At 45.7% G+C, this 19,761-nt stretch overlaps 1 protein-coding gene across 1 annotated transcript in view; it reads right to left on the reverse strand.

Annotated features, from left to right (window-relative positions):
• Window positions 1–7,445: 7,445 nt before the first annotated feature.
• Window positions 7,446–19,761, reverse strand: part of LOC146184451 (uncharacterized) — a 49,977-nt gene continuing 37,661 nt past the window's right edge. The window contains exon 4 of the mRNA XM_084608544.1: window positions 7,446–7,591. Coding sequence (XP_084464670.1) covers window positions 7,446–7,591 — 146 coding nt within the window. The remainder of the gene's footprint in view (window positions 7,592–19,761) is intronic.

Genomic DNA, 19,761 nt, shown 5'->3' on the forward strand with positions numbered 1-19,761 from the left:
CCTCAGTAGGAAGCTTAGAGGCGTCGCATGCTTGCTCTATGCTCTAAGGGCCTACCTGCCGTTTGCCATAAGACGTTTAATTGCACAGTCCTTGGGATATTCTTTGCTGAGATATGGCATGTGCTGTTTCTTTAACTGTTCTGAAACATGGAAAAATAGGATAAACCGTATTCTCAAGAATATGGCTAAGAGTGTAATCTATTCAACACCCCATAAACTGCAAAGTGTATTCCTTTCTTCAGGTTTGCCATCCTTTGACACTGTTTTCAAACAAATCACTGTACTTAGATATTTCTGGAACACCGAATTTAGGTTGCCTAATGTTAAACCTATTCCACTACGGAACATTCCTAGATATTTCGTGCCTACAGTGCGAACTCATTTTCGTATGTCTGTGAGGTCATTTTAAATTCCATGTATATTCAATGAGCTGCCTGATGACGTTTTCAACTTAAACACTCGCAGGTAGTTACGGGGTGCTATTGCCGAGCTTGAGCAGCTCTAGTTCATGCTGTTTTCGTCCACAAAAAAAAAATAATTCTGTGATTTGGTAACAGAGGTTGTTGCTGCTGCCGGACGGTGCCCTACAAGCTCAATTGCGGCTTTGGGGCGTCCGCGTCCTGTATTGTTTCTTTGAAGTGAATAAAGTATTATTATTATTATTATTAATTAAAGTAAGCAGGTTTAATGGCATGCCCACACTGAATTTTCTTCTCTGCATAATCAATTCGAATAAATGCATATACATTAATAGCCACGTCAAGGTACTTCTTAACGCCCTGCGAAAATAGCGCGGCAGCAGTGCAAAGACGCAATATACACCTAATCAGAAAACGTCAGGGTCGTTCTCGCATTCCCATGGGAACTGCCGGCGCTAACATGAGCTCGTGCGTGAGGTATATAGTATTTCTCTACAATTCACAGACGCTTTCTTGTTCCAGAAAGGAACATGAACTCGTGATACACCTCCGAGAAAAACGGTGGCCTAGGCCATGATGTGCACCTTATGTAGAAAGCATCATCTGTTCTTCCGCCAGTAAACAACAGGGTCATTAGCTCTACTTCCTTGCAGAATACTTCGACAATGCAGATGACACCTGCATCAAAGCAGCGGTGTTTAAAAGTCAGGCGGCGTTCGTGCACAAGATGCACAGCAGCAGTCCGCACTGTACGGCTATGCGTTCCGAAGGCCAGCAATGACGGCTATCCCAGTGGCGCCACCTGTTAGGGAGAGTGGAACTACTCTCTGTAAAAGGTCTGTAGTGCATGAATGTAGAGGCTCACTGACCATTGCTTTAACATGTAGAATTTAAGCCAGTTTGCATTTACACTTAAACAAGTCATGTTACCCACGCATGTCATACTTTTAGTTACTTAACTCTTTTCGACACCACAAATTAACACAGACACTTTGCCCAAGCCTACGTTTGCTTTAGGAGTGACATGCGAAGTCATTCAGAAAGAAAAAGAAGGGGAATTGCTGCACGGGTACGCCCACCGTGCGCAGCACACAGGGGGTAGACTCTGCTCCTGAAGTGTGTTGCCCGAGCACCCCAATTAGAAGGATGCGGACTGAGCACCCTAGACTAAAAAGTGCTAACATGAACATATTTAGGCTGTACCCCATGCGAGAAGCCATGTACACTCCTAAGAATGCAAACATTTTTGTGTCGAGTGACAAGAAAGTACGTTGAAATCTTCGTAACAGGGACATTTTCTGACTTGAAAACTAAAGTTATACGTTTTCCCGGGCGCTCCAGAGCAGACAGCGATAAGGAACCGCTTCGTTATGGTGGTTCGACAACTTCGTTCTTAGGTTGCCTTGGTCACCTCTTTTGCCTACTTCGCAAGAACCTAACAAGGCCTGCAAAAGTCTCATCAGTGCCTATGCAATATCAAGGGGGGTGCCAAAAGAGTGTTGGAAATCGTTTTGAAATTAGGAACGTTTTAATATCTTACCTCATTCACAAGCAAAATTATCAAAATAATAATTATTTATGTGGAATAATTGTTTTTCGTAGTGATAAAATTTCTTATTTTCAGTGTTTAGCCAACCGACTTGTGGCCACTGAACCACATTTGGGCCCAGCCTTCACCATCGCTTTCCTGCCGCCATGCAATAACATCGTTTGCGCTCGCAATTTGCGAGCATCGAGCTCGCCGTACGAAGCTAAAGGCGAAAAATAGCGAGGGGAAACGAGCTACATGAGCTGCTTAAACACTGCAACAAGAACAGGAACGACTGGTCAATCGGCGGCGTAAAAAAACACAATGGCGGTTCGTCAAGTAGAAGCGGCCGAACCAGTTGCCTCGACATCGTCGACTCCGCACTTCGGAATAAAAGGTTCTACTACGCGTAACCATATTCTGAAGCGCTCGTCGAATACCCTGTATAACTGTACTAAACCTCCGCTAAAAAAGAGATGAAATTTTATTTCACTATTCCGAATACTGGTGACGGGCAGACAAGTTGTAGTACTAAGCTTGGCGAAATCTGCGCTCCCTTACAAGGCACACAACATGACTAGTACATTTCATTATGACAGACTCACACACTACGGAAACCGGAGATTGTGCAATAAGCTTGTGGATAAGCAACAGGTCTTGAGGCAAAACAGATCGTTGATAAAATAGAAACATTTTGCTAACGTACGCAATATCTATGGTACGAGAATTTAGGATTGTTTACACCTGGATTTTTACTGCATTGGAGCCCGCCACCACTTAGGTACTGCAGGAAGCGGACCTGTTATTTCACACTAAGACTTGAAAGGCACATGAGGAATATTCAATGAAAGGACATGTCAATTCGTTGTGTGTCCATACGCAATGAGAGGTTTAAAGTGCTCGCAAAAACTTTGTGCTCTAGATGTGCTGAAAGCTACCAGCGCTGTTTTACTCTCTTGGGTACTGCAAACTGTTTGCTGTCTTTAAACGAGCTGTGTCCGTGTATTTAGTTTAAAGAAACGAAGAAACAGTGCTAACAGACGGGACGAGTGTAAAGGCGAGACAGACACATGCGCTTCCCGCCTTTCTACTTGTATACCGTCTGTTAGCGCCGTTTCTTCATTTCGTTCAACATCACCCAGCCAGCTCGACAAAGCCGTCTTCTTGGGTTTGTGTATTTGTTGGTTATTCATGAACTCCACCAACCTTCCAAGTTTACCGTGCGTGATTTTTCTAAAGATTTAGAGGACTGCGAATGAAAACGGCAGAAATGGCAAAGCCACATGACGCAGTGTTTTCACTGCATGCATCATTATCAACACTGCTATTGTCACCACTATTGTCACTTAATGCATTGTCAGTGCCATCTTTACATCGTCCTTATCATTATCACCAACTGCAGCAGTCTTGCCATAGCTACTACCATCCTCATGCCATACAAGGGCAATTGCGATCTGTTTCTGACGAGCAAGGCGAGGCATAGTCGTTTGCTTGCTCAACGCGAGACCGTAGTTAGCTGTTCGATTCTTGGTGGAAAAAATATTTTTGCTTGAATTGTCACTTCGTGTGAACATTTCATGCGGACACTTTCGTCTACACCACCCATCAGGCAAGGAAGGCTTTAACCTTAACAAATTTACAGGGGTACCTTCTGTTCAACTGATTATAGTGCGCCGCGAGAACGGTGAGTCATTTTGCGTCATATCTGCTCACTCGTCGTAATTGACGTTTTAACAAGATACTCTTGATCAACATTTCCACAGGACACTGGATGAACCAGTTCATCATCTTTTCTTTGATGTCAAGTTACCTTACCATTGTTTTTACCATAGCATTGAGGTCCGTTGTTACTATGGCCGTTGCTTTCTTGCTCAAGAATTCGACGAAATTTTCCGGTACTGCTCCATTAAGTACTATTTCAACACCGCTTACCATTTACAAACGAACGGCCTTACCGAACGCCTCAACCGCACGGTAACGGACATGCTGTCAATGTATGTATCGGAAGATCACCACGACTGGCATTATAATTTGCCCATTGTAACAGTCCCATATAATTCCTTCCGTATCAATATAATGAGTACTCGCCCTTCTTTCTATTTGACCGAGAAACTGCACGTCCGTTTGACAGCGTACTGCCTCCCACCGCTAAGCACAGTTCCTACGTTGGTGACGCTCTATCCAGAGCTGACGCTGCCCGTGCTATTGCTCGCCACCGACCAGCTTCCTCCCAAAACGCCGCCATGATTCATGTCATCAGGATGTCCACTACTCTCTGGGTTCTCTCGTCTTGCCCTGGAGTCCTGAGCTATGCCCACTCTACGCAGGCCCCTAGAGTGTTCTATGGCCAGTCACGTCCGAGATCGTGCATGTCGCCCAAATGAAGCCGTACTACTCCTGGCGTATTTCACCGACCTAGTACAACTGGGACTGTGCTTTTCGCGGGTGGGAGGGGGGTAATATTACGTGTCCTGAACATTGAAGAAGACGATGCTGAACAAAAGAGAGAGAGAAGGAAAACAAAGGAAACCTAACGGTCGTTGGTGCTAAAAGAAAGTTGGTACTCGACGGAACATTCACACGTCATCAGCTGTTGTTTTTCTAGTCTCGTATCAATATGTCATTTTGCCTGCGACATTATTTTGCGATTTTCTTCTGCCCCACCGGGGTGGCGCAGTGGTTACGGCACTCGACTACTGTTCCCAAGGGCGTGGGATCGAATCCCGGCCTCGGTGGCCGCTTTTCAATGGAGGCGAAAGCAAGGCGCCCGTGTGCTGTGCGATGTCAGTGCACGTTAAAGAACCTCAGGGGGTCGAAATTTCCGGAGTCTTCAACTACGGCGTCTCTCATAGCCTGAGTTGCTTTGGGACATTCAACCCCACAAACCAAACCAAACATTCTTCTGTATGTACGTTGCTTTGCTGCGTTCTCCTGGTCTATTGAGTTTGTGGTACTCTCGACACGTTTTTGCGAAAATAGCAGGGACTTTTTCCATTTTAATATTTTACTTGTTTGAATGCTTTTGTATTTTCTCTAAACCTTTTTTCGATGAGGCATTATTTTTTGAACATCTTCAGGTCGTTTATGTACGGGAGTTTCCAATTCAGCCCCTGACTACGGGACCAACTCCTAAATAGTTGGTGAGTGTATCATGTTCGTGAAGGAAATAAACTCATGTTCACGTTCATTTGCTTGTTACTATAGGCCACAGGTTCTGCAACCTTTTTGCCTCAAAGAACTCCAAACCGTTACTATTACAAACAAGAAACATCCTCCCCCCCCCCCCCTTCGTATCTATCACAATCAGTCGATGTTGCTTAAATATACAGATACGCTTGCCGGTGTTTCCTGTTTTTTATTTCTGTTGCAAGTGTTTCGTTTTTTTCATGAGGTTGGTCCTCACCTTTGTTAAGTGTTCGTCTCTAATCACGCTGTGGCCTCTAAATCAAGAACAAGTCCATACAAAATATTCTTAAGACTAACGTCCCATCTCTTTCGCGTGCTCGGCCAAAGTACGGAGGCCACTATAGGCAAGGCTCGACCAGCCGGCCTCCATAAATACCCATTTGACGACACGCTCGGTTTTCATCGGCTATCTACCGCTTTTGGTCCGGCGGCAGTGATATAGGCGTATTTTCCTACTTTAGCAGGTACATACGTTTCTTTTTGGTGCGTGCGTACTTGCCGGCGCCAAAACTTCAGCCCGTAGTGTGAGCAGCGTCAAAACGCCTGAAAAAACATTCAATAAGGCGAGCACCCTTTTCCATCTTGGCTTGGATCAGCTAGCTCGATTGTGTAGCTGACGTAATTAATTGTCACGTGCGCGAGTACGCGTTATATAACAAGCGCAGCACTGTGGGCGATGCTCTCTTCGCCGTCACGCCGGTGTTTTGGCCATGCTTTTAATAACCGAGCAACATGACACCCTGTCAAGTTTGCGGGGTGGCCGCCTCCGCCGGCGTTGTCTTCATGATTAAACAAGCAAGTGACGCGCAGCAATTTGGTGCGCTACGAAAGTCGGCAGTCGGTCGGTGCCTACACTGACGGTAAGAAACTGAGGGACAAGTAAGCAAGTAAGGATAACAAAAAAAAGCTTTAATGCTGGTTTCAAGGAACCATGCACGAAGTGGCGGCCGAATGCGTTGAAAGAAGTGGGCCGAGAATGAAGGAGGCAGTGGGAGACGGGGGAGTGAACTCCAACATTCCCTGGTTTGGTAACCCCCTGCTATAGAGAGCGTTGACAGCTGAACTTCAGATCGATTTGGGAGACGCAGTGCCTTCCAGTACTTCATGCTTAAAGCAGACGGCCCGAGAGGTCCTGAAAACAACAAACAAATCAAGCAATGGCGAATACATAATAAGAGAATTGCTACTTGTAGCAAAATATACTCCCTTTCTTGTCATGATGGCTTGCTTCCTTCTAACCTATTAAAATTATTGTGCAATATACAATCCCGCTCACTTGTATATATGGCAAGCCGTATTTGAAGTTTACGCATGTCACCAATAACTTGTTGAAGTCTCCATCAATAACCTTCCCTTTAGAGGGACGCAGCCTTGAAGTTGTCAATTTTGCTCCATGAAAGAAGAGTAAACTCACAGCGTGTAGTAAGATGCCTGGAAAGGGCGACGCCCCTCACGCAGCAGGCGGCCATCCCGCTGACCGGCTCATTCAGTGGAGCAGCAGAGCGCCAAGTGTTTGTCACAGGCGAGTAGCACTCAACCCCGGATATAAGGTGCCTTCCTGCGTTTCGTGAGAATGGACGTAAGAAGTAGCAGAATAGTTTGAAGAATGAAAACTCTGTTTTCTATTTCATTCAATTCGTGTTTAGTTATAAACAGTGGTAAGCAGAAAGTGTAGCGATCAATATTGTGCTGATGCCATAGAATCCTTTGGAATCTCCGGTTCCGCCTACCTTAAAAATGCAGTATATATAAAGGTTCTATTTAGTCAAAACCCTGCCAGTGTGATGTGTAAACCACTACGGCTTTGCACTCGTTCAATATTATTTGTACATATGAGGAGCTTTACTTACGTGACATGAATTTTGCCGTCCGTAATCGAGCGGTCCTATTTTGCACTATGGGAACCTATTTTGCACCAGCAGTATAGCAGCTCCCCATTAACACATAAGTCGTCAAAAGGTTACCGATGAGAATGCTTAAAGTTTTCTGTTCACGCACCGTTGGCCTGCTGCTGAACATTTTCCAAAGCAAAAGCTGCAGCATTTACCCTAGTCCCTAAACGCTCTTTTTTTGTACTTTCGAAAAGTCATTTTACGCACATTGTTTAAGGCATAGGGCCCTATCACAGCCGACTAGTGTCGAAGCCTGTGTACTGATCATATAAGATTTTGCCACATAACATGGTGCGCTGGTTCACAAGATGGTTCTAATCACTGCACTGTCCCCATTCCTCATATCATAGCAGCAAAACAAGATGGGTTAACACAGACGGAGATCGGACATTGTGTATGGGGAGGGTCGTGGACTGAGTATCAAAGCCAGAAGTGCGCACCATTGAAACCGCCGATGACGTAAAGGTCGCCGTAGAGTTGTGCCATAGCGAATAGGCTTCGGGCAACGCACATACGTGGCATGTACTGCCAGGAAGATGGAGGTTGGTCCTTCTGGCTCGCGATCACTGCGCAAGAGATGGATTCAAGGTCAAAATTAGCAACTAATCATGTAAAGAATCGATGTGTAGATACCGAATTAGCGCGTGAAATTCTCTCGCACAGCAGGATGCACTTGTGCCGCCTGTGCAGAATCCTGTCTGGCTATACAAACAATGTTGGCATTTGCCTGCTTATCCATCGCATCTCATTCGGCCAGCGTCATCTGAAAGTGTCTTCGTAATCCACTTGGTGGCGTTTTTATTCAGGCGATGCTACAAAAGAAGAAATCCACCCACCATCTGAACATTTTGGTAGCGGTGACAGCTTCACGCGCACCGCCTCATATAATTATTTCTCCTGTACAAAATACAAAATGTCTCTGTCGAGCTTTAGTTTTGTTTGCTGTCGCTGCTGCCAAAGCTTCGCGCGCACCACCTTATACACTTATTTCGCATATATACAATACAAAATTTCTTTCTGAGTTTTAGTTGTTTGTTCGCTGTCGCTGCTGCCAAAGATCAGCTGAAATTGTGCCTACCGTATTGCAGTGCGCCTTCTTGTTATGACTTTTCTTTTTGTGTTGACTGATTGTTGGGCAACTGTAGATGCTGAATGAACCTTATCGGCTTACTGATGAGATAGTAGGAAAACGCATGCTAAGAATGCGGACAGCACGGTTAGACGTTCTGGAGCTCAAGAAAAATACGCAGCCTTGAATCTAGCGTGAATTGTTTAAATGATTTGGTGAATGAGCTGAGCATTAAAATGGCTACTCTGGGTAATAAAAACAAGGCTCTCAGGACTGACAACAATAACCTGTCTCGGAAAGTCTACGACCAATAGCAGTACTTGGGAATGAATATAGTGCAGATCAGGAGAGTTTCCTGCACTCAAGGGGAAGACTGCATTGCTGTTATACAGGCCACTGACAACCAAATTGGATGCTCTTCTTCGCCCCCGATTTCAGTATTCTGCATCGTGTCTAAACAAAGAATAAAGGCAGGGAAAATATTCTTGCTGGCTTTTGTTCGCGCGCAAAAAGGACCAAGTTCATTGGGAAGGTGCGCAACGCAAGGCTCTGTGGGAAATACATTGGCTTCTCAGCCAGCACTAACAGCCCCATATTTTTTAATGACAACCTCACTCTAAGGAACAAGCTGCCTTCTGCCACAGCCTTGGCTCTAACAAAGGCATACAAATGGCAGTACTTTTGGGTAGATAATTGCCAAATAAAAACAAGGAAGGCTCCTGATGGTGGTGATGTTAAAATGTCGGAAGATTCGCATCTGTCGCAGATGAATCCAACTTTTTGGCTTTTTAGTAGATAGCGCCTGTGTCGTCTTAGCTCACAGCAGCTGAGGTAAAACGTTGCTTGTCATCTACCACCCGTTCTTTTTTTCATTTCAACGCCAGCAGCCTTCCCAAATACTTGAAACATTTCCAACACGTTTTTTCTCAATTAGGCAAGTCCTTTTGGTTTATTTCCGCCTTAGATGATGATCGCAGAGGCCTATATTGTTTCAGATCTTATTCTTCTGAATACCCTCACAGACAGTTGAACCGCCATTAAGGAGCGGCGAGTTTTGTGTCATCTAACATCACGTTTAAACGTAGACAGGAACTTGAACTTAAAACTGCAATTGTGAATCGGTCTGTTTAGAATTTGATTCCTCTGTTAAGAATATTGACGACAAAACTGTCTTTTTAGGCTGTATTTTTAGGTCACTAGCCTCTTCAATTTCTGAGTTTTGCAATGCTCTCAAGTATATCTTGAAAGTGTCATTTCGAACAAACAATTCAGTTTGGTTTGGTTTGTGGGATTTTAATGTCCCAAAGCTACTCAGGCTATTAGAGACGCGTAGTGGAGGACTCCGGAAATTTTGAACACCCGAGGTTCTTTAACGTGCGCTGACATCGCACAGCACACGGGCACCTTGCTTTTCGCAGCTAATGAAAAGCGGCCGCCGAGGCAGCGATGCGATCTCGCGTCCTTGGGCACAGTTGTCGAGCGCCGTAACCCCTACACCACTACGGCGGGGCACACAATTCAGTAATACGAGTGATATCAATATTATCCTTAATAACACAACGTCCTGCTTTTATAATATTTATTTAGGTTGTTTTCTGTTTTGGCTATGAATGCATGATAACTTTGCACACACAGCAGTCCAGCCACGCTTATAGACCACTTACTATCTATATTTGCTAGTCCATCAGAAGTAGGTGTGATACCAACGACCACCATTCCATCTGTTTAACTTTGACTACCGTGATCAGTCTAATACTCCCATTAATCTCATTGAAACACCCACAAGAAGCTTTTGCATTGTCTTTTACAACGCTGCTATTGTATTATCAGTCACATTCTCGCAAAGAAAAATGTAAACAAAGGTTAGCATCATCGCAGAATTCATGGTTAACTCATAAGTTGCTGAACGCTACGCGCACTAGAGAAATTCTTTATAAGGAAACAAAAACAACCCTTCAACCCAAGATTGCTAGCAAGATACAAAGAATTGGTAGCGTTTTTTCAGCACAATTGAAAACAGCGAAAATAAAGTACTTTGAGTATAAAACACTGAGCTCCGGAAACAATGTCTGAAAAAAAAAATGACATACTCAGCGCTTTCTTAAATCACTTTAAGAAGCATACGATTACGAATATTATCGGCGACGACAAGGATTATTTCATCCCATCTCAGATTGCTTATGCCTTTAGCAACTTTTTCCTGAGTACGGATAATTATACCACATATCGCTATTCGCATCCAACTAATCGCCTTCCGCCTTCGTTTTTCTTATTTCCAACTACACCTGAAAAGTTTTGTCTGTTATTACCAGACTCAAATAACAAGTACTGGCTCGGATAACTTTCACCCCAGTTGCAATAAACTAATTACAAACATCACTTCTCATGTTCTAGCTACAGTCATTATTTGATGTTTAGAAAAGACGATTTTCCCCGCGAACAGATGCATAGTAAGATAGCGCCAGTTTTAAATTGGTGACTGCACCTCAATAAAGAACAATAGACCAATTTTTGTGCTACCAGTCTTTGTAAAATAATTAAAAATCTAATTATAAAGTGCCTAGCAAAATATGTTGACAAGTTTAATATATTTTCTTTCTGTGTGGCTTCTGCTGCGGGTACTCTACTGCTATAGCACTTGTTTTTTTGACAGAGCAACTTAAGAAATCGCTTGGCAATACAAAACCTGCTTGCTCTGTGTTGATAAACGCATATGAAGTTTCTGACTCGCTTAATGACGCAATTTGGTTTCTTAAACTTGAAACAATTGGAATTACAGGCCCACCTTTATCGTTACGTCGTCATTACTTAGTGTATAGAAATCAGGTTTTGAGCATTGCAGGCAATTAGTGAAAACTACAACTGATATAGGTGTCCTGCAAAGTCCCCATCTTAGGACTGCTTCTATTTTTACTTTATAATGATGATCTGCCTGACTGTCCTAAACTACAAATTCTATATGCACTTCACACCACGATCCTAAGCTCTCACAATTGTATTACTTTGCTAGTTAGCAAATTTAACCATGGCCTTGCAAACGCTATGGCCTGGTTCAATCTAAATCATAGACAGGTCAATCATACTGAGACAAAATGGATGTTCTTTACTTCGCGTTCGTGTCAGCCTAGTCTTATTCATTTCATTTCAATTAATCAGCACGCAGTTTATCCCAGCAATTGCTGCACATTTAGAGGAGTTAAATTCGAGTTCAGTCTAAAATTTCATACAAGTAATTGCTTATAGATTTCGAGTTCTTGTCAAACCCTGCAGATTCTTTCCTATATCTACTCTTACTTCTATGTATCATGCATTTATTCATTCCCGCATTAACTATGGCAGTGCTCATGGGGCAAAATGTACAAAACATAAATATCGTCGTTACAATCTTTACAGAATCAAGCAGTTTGGATTGCCACTTTTAATTCACATAGCTTTAATGCAACGCACTTATTACTATGACAATCATATTTGAATGGACAATGAAATCATAAAATATACTTTAGGTGTTTTTCTATTTACGTTGATAAGCAATCTAACTCCTTTTGCTTTCATTTTTAAAAAAAGTCCTCATCAATATGAACAGAACAAGATTTGCACAAAATCTTAACTTAGTTTTACCTAATGTGCATAATAATTATGGAAGGCAAACAATACATTTTACATTGTTCTTTGGAACACACAACCAGCCTTAAAACTGCAGGATAGCGGCAGGTTTAATTCAGAACTTAAGAATTTTTCACGCTCGCCGAACTCATACCAACCAAGCAAAGAAAAAACAGCATCTTCATTTTGAACACCTACAGTAAGCCATCGCGGAGACTGCAGAGGCAAGCACGACGGCCGGCCAGAGCACGCTGATCGCATGCAGCGACTTTAATGCGATGGATCCGGCGTGGGGCTACGTCAAGAGTAATATGAAAGGCGGAAACCTATCCCAAGACGCGGCGGAACTCGACTATACTCTCATAACCGACCCGGCTTACCCACGAGAATTGGCAACTCCGTGTTCCGAGATACCAGCCCCGACCTCACTTTCGTCAAGAACAACGAACCTATCACGTTCACGTGGAGGAACACGGGGGTGGACCTCGGCAGCGACCACATGATCGTGGAAATCTTCATACCGGAGCAGAGCAGTACCAACGTCAGGAAACATACTTGGATCGATTGGACCGCTTTCAGAGATAATAGAAATCAGAAGGCGGAAGAGACCGAAATCGACGACATCGACGCGCGGACAAACAAGATCCTCCAAGATGTTCGAAACTCAACCAAGGACATAGTAACAGACTTCGAAACGAACAGAATGGATAGCCGACTGGCCCACCTTATCGAGGCCATGCAGCCCATTCTCAACAGATGGAAAAAACAACGCCTTAATCGTAGGCTACAAAAGAAAGTCGCAGAACTCAACAGAGCAATAGAGGACCACTGTCGCACGCTATGTGCGCAACAGGGGAACGAGATATGCAACGCAGCCGACGGCCAGATGCACAACGGGAAAACATGGAACTTGCTGAGGCATCTGCTCGATGAAACCAAGAATAAGTCACACCAAAGGGACCGACTGGCGAAACTCATCCATCGAGAAGTCACTAAACACGGCGCCGATAAGGTGACGAAACGCATCAGCGACAGATACCTGCCGACTACGCCCACGGAGTGCCACGGGCCGTACTGGGGGCTGCCCAACGCCCGTCTCGACAGAGATATAGACGTAGAAGTTCGGACGGCACTGCAAGACCTCAACAGCAGGTCGGCGGCCGGGCTGGATAGGGCTGGACAAGGCGCCTAAGAACCTCAACAGCAAATCCATAGAAAGCCTCACGAGCTATTACAACAAATGCTGGAAAACGGGAACGCTGCCGACGCAGTGGAAGAAGGCCAAGATCATCCTGATCCCCAAGCCGGGCAAACCATCCGACACGGATAACCTCTGAACCATATCACTCACATCTTGCGTGGGCAAGGTGTTGAAGCACGTCCTGCTCAACAGGTGGCAAGAATACCTCGATAAACAAGATCTCTACTCGGAAAAGATCATTGGCTTCAGGCAGCATCTAAGTACCCAAGACGCCATGATACAACTCAAGCACCAGATCATCGACGGCAACACAGGCGACAACAAAGCAGTACTGGGACTCGGCCTGCAGAGCGCGTTCGACGAGGTGAAGTACTCGGCGATCCTATCCCAAGTCTCGAAACTCAACATGGGAAAGAGATCATACAATTACGTCAAAGACTTCCTCACGGACATAACGGCCGAGCTCAGAGCGGGGGACCTCCAAGCGCAGGAGAAGAAGCTGGGAAGTACAGGACACCTCAGGGATCGCTCATCTCGCCGGTGCTTTTCAATTTCGTGATGATAGGAGTGGCCGAAAGGCTCAGGAACGTCAAGGAAGTCCGACATACGATATACGCGGACGGCATAACGCTGTTGGTGGAAGGCGGCAGCGATGCCCACATCGAATCCACCCTACAGGCGGCCGTTGATGCGATCGAAGACCAACTCGACGGAACGGGGCTCAGATGCTCGCCAAGCAAGTCGGAGCTCCTCGTCTACCCGCCCGTCAAGCACCGCAAACCGGAGAGCAGCCCGAGAGTGTACGAGGCAAAGTCAAGACCAGAGAGGGAAACGCGATCCCAAGAGTCAACAAGATCAGCGTTGGGAATGACGATCGAGACGCATGGCAGAAACGGCAAGACCGTCACCCAGCTCATTGCGAAAGCGGCGAACGCCACGAGGCTACTCAAACGAGTCACGAACAAGAAAAGTGGAATGAGGGACGAGAGCCTGATCAGACTGATCCACTCGTTCGTCATATGTCACGTAGCGTACGTGGCGGCCTGCCACAAGTGGAAGAAGAGCGAGAGAAACCAGATAGATAAACTCATCCGCAGAGCCTACAAGACGGCACTGGGACTGTTCGATACAACGAGTACAAAACGCCTGCTGAAGCTGGGGGTGCACAACACGCTGGAGGAGATAGCGGAGGCCCAACGCGCCGCACAACCCAAAAGACTGTCTACGACGAAGGCCGGCTGGAAAATCCAGGACAACCTGGGAATTGAATATCAAGGCAGAGAGCACACGCAGCTCCCCGTTCCCGATGAGATAAGGCGCAACATCAGAGTGGACTCGGTACCGAAGAATATGCACCCGGAGTATAATACAGGGAGGAGAGCAGCGAGAGCCAAGGCGCTGATAGACCAGCACGCGGCCGACACACACGCATGCTACGTTGAGGCGGCTGAGTACGCCAAGATACACGGCTTCATGACGGTCGTTGTCGACGAGACCGGCACCGTTCGCACGACCGCACCAAGGCAGAGCAAGCAGAGGAGGTGGTCATCGCCCTGGCCCGGCGCAAGCGGGCGAGGCATCAGACCGCAACGCCAACCACAACGAAACGGCACACGCCGAGGCGCGCGCGCTAACGGACCGCGCCTCGGCCGAAACAAACAAGGCGTTCCGCCTAGCCCGCAGAACTCTTCCCCCCCGCCCCCCTTGCTCGGGGCTCAGTCGAGAGCAAGCCGTTTTGTTCAGACAGCTACAGACGGGCTCACTCCCCAGCCCGTTGCTGATGCACAGAATGTATGCCGAGACGCACCCGACAGACAAATGCAGAGTCTGCGGAACGGAGACGGCCGGCTTCGCACACATTCTGTGGAATTGCAACAAGTACCAGGAAGAGGCTAAGTCGGGGAGGATCCCGCCGCGACTGGAAGCAGCCGCAGGGAGCTACAATCAAAAGGAACAACTCAGCCGTCCAGCAGGTCATCAAGGCGCTGGCCCGGCAGGGAACCGGCGAGCCGGCCACGGCGAGCGGGGACCCAAGCAGCGCGGCCGGTGCCCAGTGAACGACATAGGCCCCGTCCGGAGCGCGCGTGCGCGTGCGCGCGTTCTACTGCAGGCCACAAATAAACGTTTTAACAATCCAATCAATAAAAACGCATTATATTGTTACATATCTCCTCAACCTTGAAGAAGACGATCATGAAGAACAGTGAAACAGAAGGAAGACGAAGCTGTAGCAATGGTCGTTGGTGCTAACTGAAGGTTGGTGCTCGAAGGAACAGTCACGCGTAATCAGCTGTTGTTTTTCTTGCCACGCATCATCATGGTGGGGCCAATTTAAGATCCCCGAGCACACCGAATAGCTTATTTACGCTACGAAAAGCTGGATTTGTGCAGTTGCCGCCACCAACCTGGGCTCACAACGACGCAAAAAACGACCACTATAGCCTGCGAGGCAGCCCCTACCATCGCAGCAACATCGGCCCAGCCAGTTGTACTCACGAAGGTCCGCCCCCCCCCCCCCCCCCCCCCAGCTTTAATGGCGAAGACAAGCTAGACGTTGAAGATTGGCTGGATGAGTACGAGTGAGGTAGCAGGAGCAACCACTGGGTGCTAGCGAACGTAATTTTCTATTTGACGGGAACAGCTCACACGTAGTTCCAAAATGACGAAGGCCTAGTGACCTCGGAAATCTGTAAACAAAAGCTTCAGGACATGTTCGGGAAGCCGATTGAGCTGGCGCTGGCAGCAAAAGCAAACATTCTACTCGCACCCAATCCCCCACTGAGTCCCACCTTGCCTATATTAAAGATGTGCTGTCGTTGCGCCACAAGGTGAACAGCTCCATGACGTTAAGTGGCAAGGTAGGGCACATAGTAGGCAGGGCATAGGGTATCACAGATTATCCGTTCGACATCCTATTCGGCGGGAATTGCTCTACCGTCGGTTCGGTATTTGAAGTCTGTGAAAAATACAAGCAGGCTAAACAACGACATCTAGGACGCCGCTTTCAGCGCCTTCCAAACACGGCGGCTACATAATCCTGCTATGACCTGGCGTCTTTGCAACAGCCTTCTCAACCAGGAAACATGGCTCGGATCGTCTAGAGAGAAATCGAGAACTTGGTTTCTGCACCCCTCACATCTTCACTGCCCGACACCGCAGCCATGATACAGGCTGTTTGCAAGGAACTTAATAATAATAATAATAATAATAATAATAACTTTATTTCACCACCACAAAGTACATGGTGGCAGGATGCCTACAGTAAAAGCTGCCTCTTGGGCAGCTTGACAAGGCCACAGGCACCCAGCCGTTTACATTGGCAGTAAAAATAGTACACAATATTTAGAAAAACGACAATACATGTATCACAGAAACCTACATGAGCACATGACAAGTATTCGTCACAAAAACAAAAATAAAACCACATACATAATTGTTCACATGCAAAATAAAATCACCATGTAGAATTTTTACTTTCATAATGGAGTCTCGCTCAGTAGGAAATATTCAAGCAGTTTTTGTTTGAGGTATGTTCAAGTGGGATATTATTGAAATGAAGGGAATTCGGGAGACGTGGCAGCGTATTTTCCAGTGTTTGACAGCCGTATGTTGTTCTGTATGTTTTAATATGCCACTTATCTATGTTTCTCGTTTCGTAGACTTTGTAGCTGAGTTCAGAGTTAGCCAGTTTATGAAAAAAAGACGTGTTATTAGAAATCTCGCGTTTTAAAGCGCGGCATAAATGAAAGTTATACTGTTTAGGAATCGGAAGTATTTTATGCTTAGAAAAAAGTTCTAGTGTGTGGTAAGTTCTAGGGACATTTTCAAGTATTCTTAAAAAGCTTTTTTGTAAGATATGCAACTTTCTTAAGTTTTCTTCTGATGTTTTACCTCAAACTAAATTGCAGTAGCTGAGGCGAGAATGAAATAAAGAATGATAAACTGCGAGCATTGCTTTTGAAGGCAAGATGTGACGATGGCGATATAGCAATCCAATTACCTGCGATAGTTTGTTTACAATAAAATAGATGTGATCATCCCAGGTCATTTTTCCATTGATTACGACGCCCAGCGTCTTAAATGTTGGTACTATATCTAAAGGAACGCTACTGAAGTAAATATCTTTTGTTAGTTTAACTGTCTTATTCTTTGCTTTAAAATTGACTGCTTTAGGTTGTGTGGCATTAACTTGTAAGCCGTTTTTTTCTGTCCAATCGTATAAATGGAAGAGTGCAGAATTTACCGTGTCTATTAAATCATTTACGTCAGTTCCTGAAAAAAATATGCTCGTATTATCAGCATATATTATATACTTTGCAGGAGCAAATACCTGCACAATATCATTGATAAAGATATTAAAAAGGAAATGACCCAATATGCTACCTTGAGGAACGCCACGAGAAACCGGTTCTATATCTGATACATATTCATTAATACTGACAGCCTGTCTTCGATTTCTTAAATAGGACTCTACAAGAGACCCTGTGTGACCTCGAAAACCATACCTATGAAGCTCGGATTTGTAGGTTATGATTCTACTACTCAAACGCTTTTGTAAAATCTATGAATATGCCAACAGCTGTTTTACTTTGATCCAGCTGTTTTAATATGTATTCTTTCTGATCTAATAGTGCATGCTCAGTAGAACGGTGTTTACGAAATCCATATTGCGAATCTGTTAATATCTGTTGTGCCTTTTCAAACTACGCAAAGCGTATGTGAATTAATTTTTCAAGGGCTTTCGAAAATACTGGTAGCACTGAAATAGGCCTGTAATTGCCCAGGTCGTTTTTGTCACCTTTCTTATATATCATGAATACACTTCTTATATATCATGGATACACGAGCAATCTGCATTTTGGAAGGAAAAACAGCATCAGCAATGCATAGAATAAATATATGCGTAAGGGGCGGAAGGAGGATATTTAGGACAAACTTAATAGGTTTTATCTGCATGCCATCAATGTCTACACTTGTAGTATTATTAGGCTCTTTAAACACGCTTCGTACTTCATTATCTTCGATGGGGTCCAGAAAGATGGCTTACATCCAGAAGTATGGTTTACTTACAAACGTTGGCCTCTCCTCCAGCACCGCGCCGTCACCATCTTATCGCACCCTGCTTCTAGTGGCAGCAGCTACCACCAGCTAGGCTTCCCCACGTCGCTCATTTAGGCGCAATCTTGTATAGTGGCGCACCTCACTCGAAAGGCCAATTCGCTTCATTTGCTGTCGAGCCGCTCACACATCGCGTTATTGCCGAAGCCATATCTGCTTCGCCCCTCGCTCGTATTACAACGCCGACCGTCAATAGTACTATGTACCTCGACGCTTCCCTGCCCAACCAGAGGAGCGCCGCCATGCCTGCGATGGACCTGGACACTTTCTTCATCAACCAGACGAGCCTCGAAACGAAACCGCCCCTACTGCCTGTCGCTTCAGCCGATCCCCATTCCTACTGCCTCGTCGATCCCGTTCACCGGTACCTCATCGCAGCTCCTCCCCATCATACGACAGCACCTACTCGGGAAACTAGCAATTGCAGCGCCCGGGAGTGAGGCTGCATTACCGACCCGGACTGCCAACTCAAACCTGACCCTCGCCACCAGACGTACTGTCATTGATATTGTTGCGGACGGAGTCCCAGTTTCTGTCCTTATCGACACTGGCGCCCACATTTCTGTCCACAGTTCCTCGCTCCATCGGCGCCTCAAGAAAATCCTCCCGCCCGCTTCTCCATTTACAGTTCCTGTTGGTGATGGTACACAGCTATGATGATTGGTATGTGTACTGCGAGAATTGCCATTGCAGACCGCCACATCCATGGGCTAGTTACAGTACTCCCAGTTGCCTTCAAGTTGTTATAATATTACTCGACTTTTTAACTGCACATTCCGCTCTTATTGACTATTTTTCTGGATTGCTTCATCTAGACCTGCCGCTCTGTACTGACAAACAAGCTTCTGACACTTCAACGGTCCTACTCGCCTACCTCCAGAAGCTGCAGTGTGTGCGCTCATGTCACCTTTCTCCTCCGTTTCTGATGGCGACTACGTTGTGTGGCCCATAACCGACATGACTCATAATATCGTGCACGTAGAGAATAACAACGCTTATATTCCAGTCTTGAACTCCGGCCTTTTTGTACAAATTTTTCCTGAGGGCATTACTCGAACCGAACTGACTCCACTGTCTGGCATTATAGTGTCTGCTCTTCTACCAGACCCTACAGCTAAAGTGTCGGCACGACCTGCACCGTTCCCACCTTTGGATGCCCGCATTTCAGGAATGGTTGCGCCTAACTTGCGCCCTGACCGTGCAAAAGCATTTACGAGCCGTCTTACTTCGTACAGCGATATTTTTTGTGACCGAATCTTTGGAAAAAACGCCCCTTGTTACTCATCGCATTGATACCGGAGATGCCAGCCTAATAGACAGACGACATTACCGAGTCGCCATTTCTGAACGTCGCGTCATACAAGATGAAGTAGACAAGATGTTGGCAAGAAACATTATAGTCTTCGAGCAGCCCCTGGGCGTCACCTGTCGGACCTTTTATAAATAAGGACAACACTTGGAGGTTCTGCGTTGATTACCGACACCTTAACAAAATACAAAAAAGGACATTTATCCACTCCCCCGGATATTTGATTTCCTCGACTGCTTGTATGGTGCCAGCTATTTCTCTTCCATTGATCTTCGTTCCGGTTATTGGAGAATTACAGTTGATGAACGGGACCAAGATAAGACCACCTTCGTCATTCCCGATGGCCTGTACCAATTGAAGGTGATGATTTTGGCCTCTGTAATGACGAACTCTCTCCTGCGCGGCTTGAAATGGACGACGTATTTATGCTATCTCG

The sequence above is a fragment of the Amblyomma maculatum genome, chromosome 7, assembly GCF_055883805.1.
Source record: "Amblyomma maculatum isolate TAMU_Amacu chromosome 7, ASM5588380v1, whole genome shotgun sequence".
Classification (NCBI taxonomy): domain Eukaryota; kingdom Metazoa; phylum Arthropoda; class Arachnida; order Ixodida; family Ixodidae; genus Amblyomma; species Amblyomma maculatum.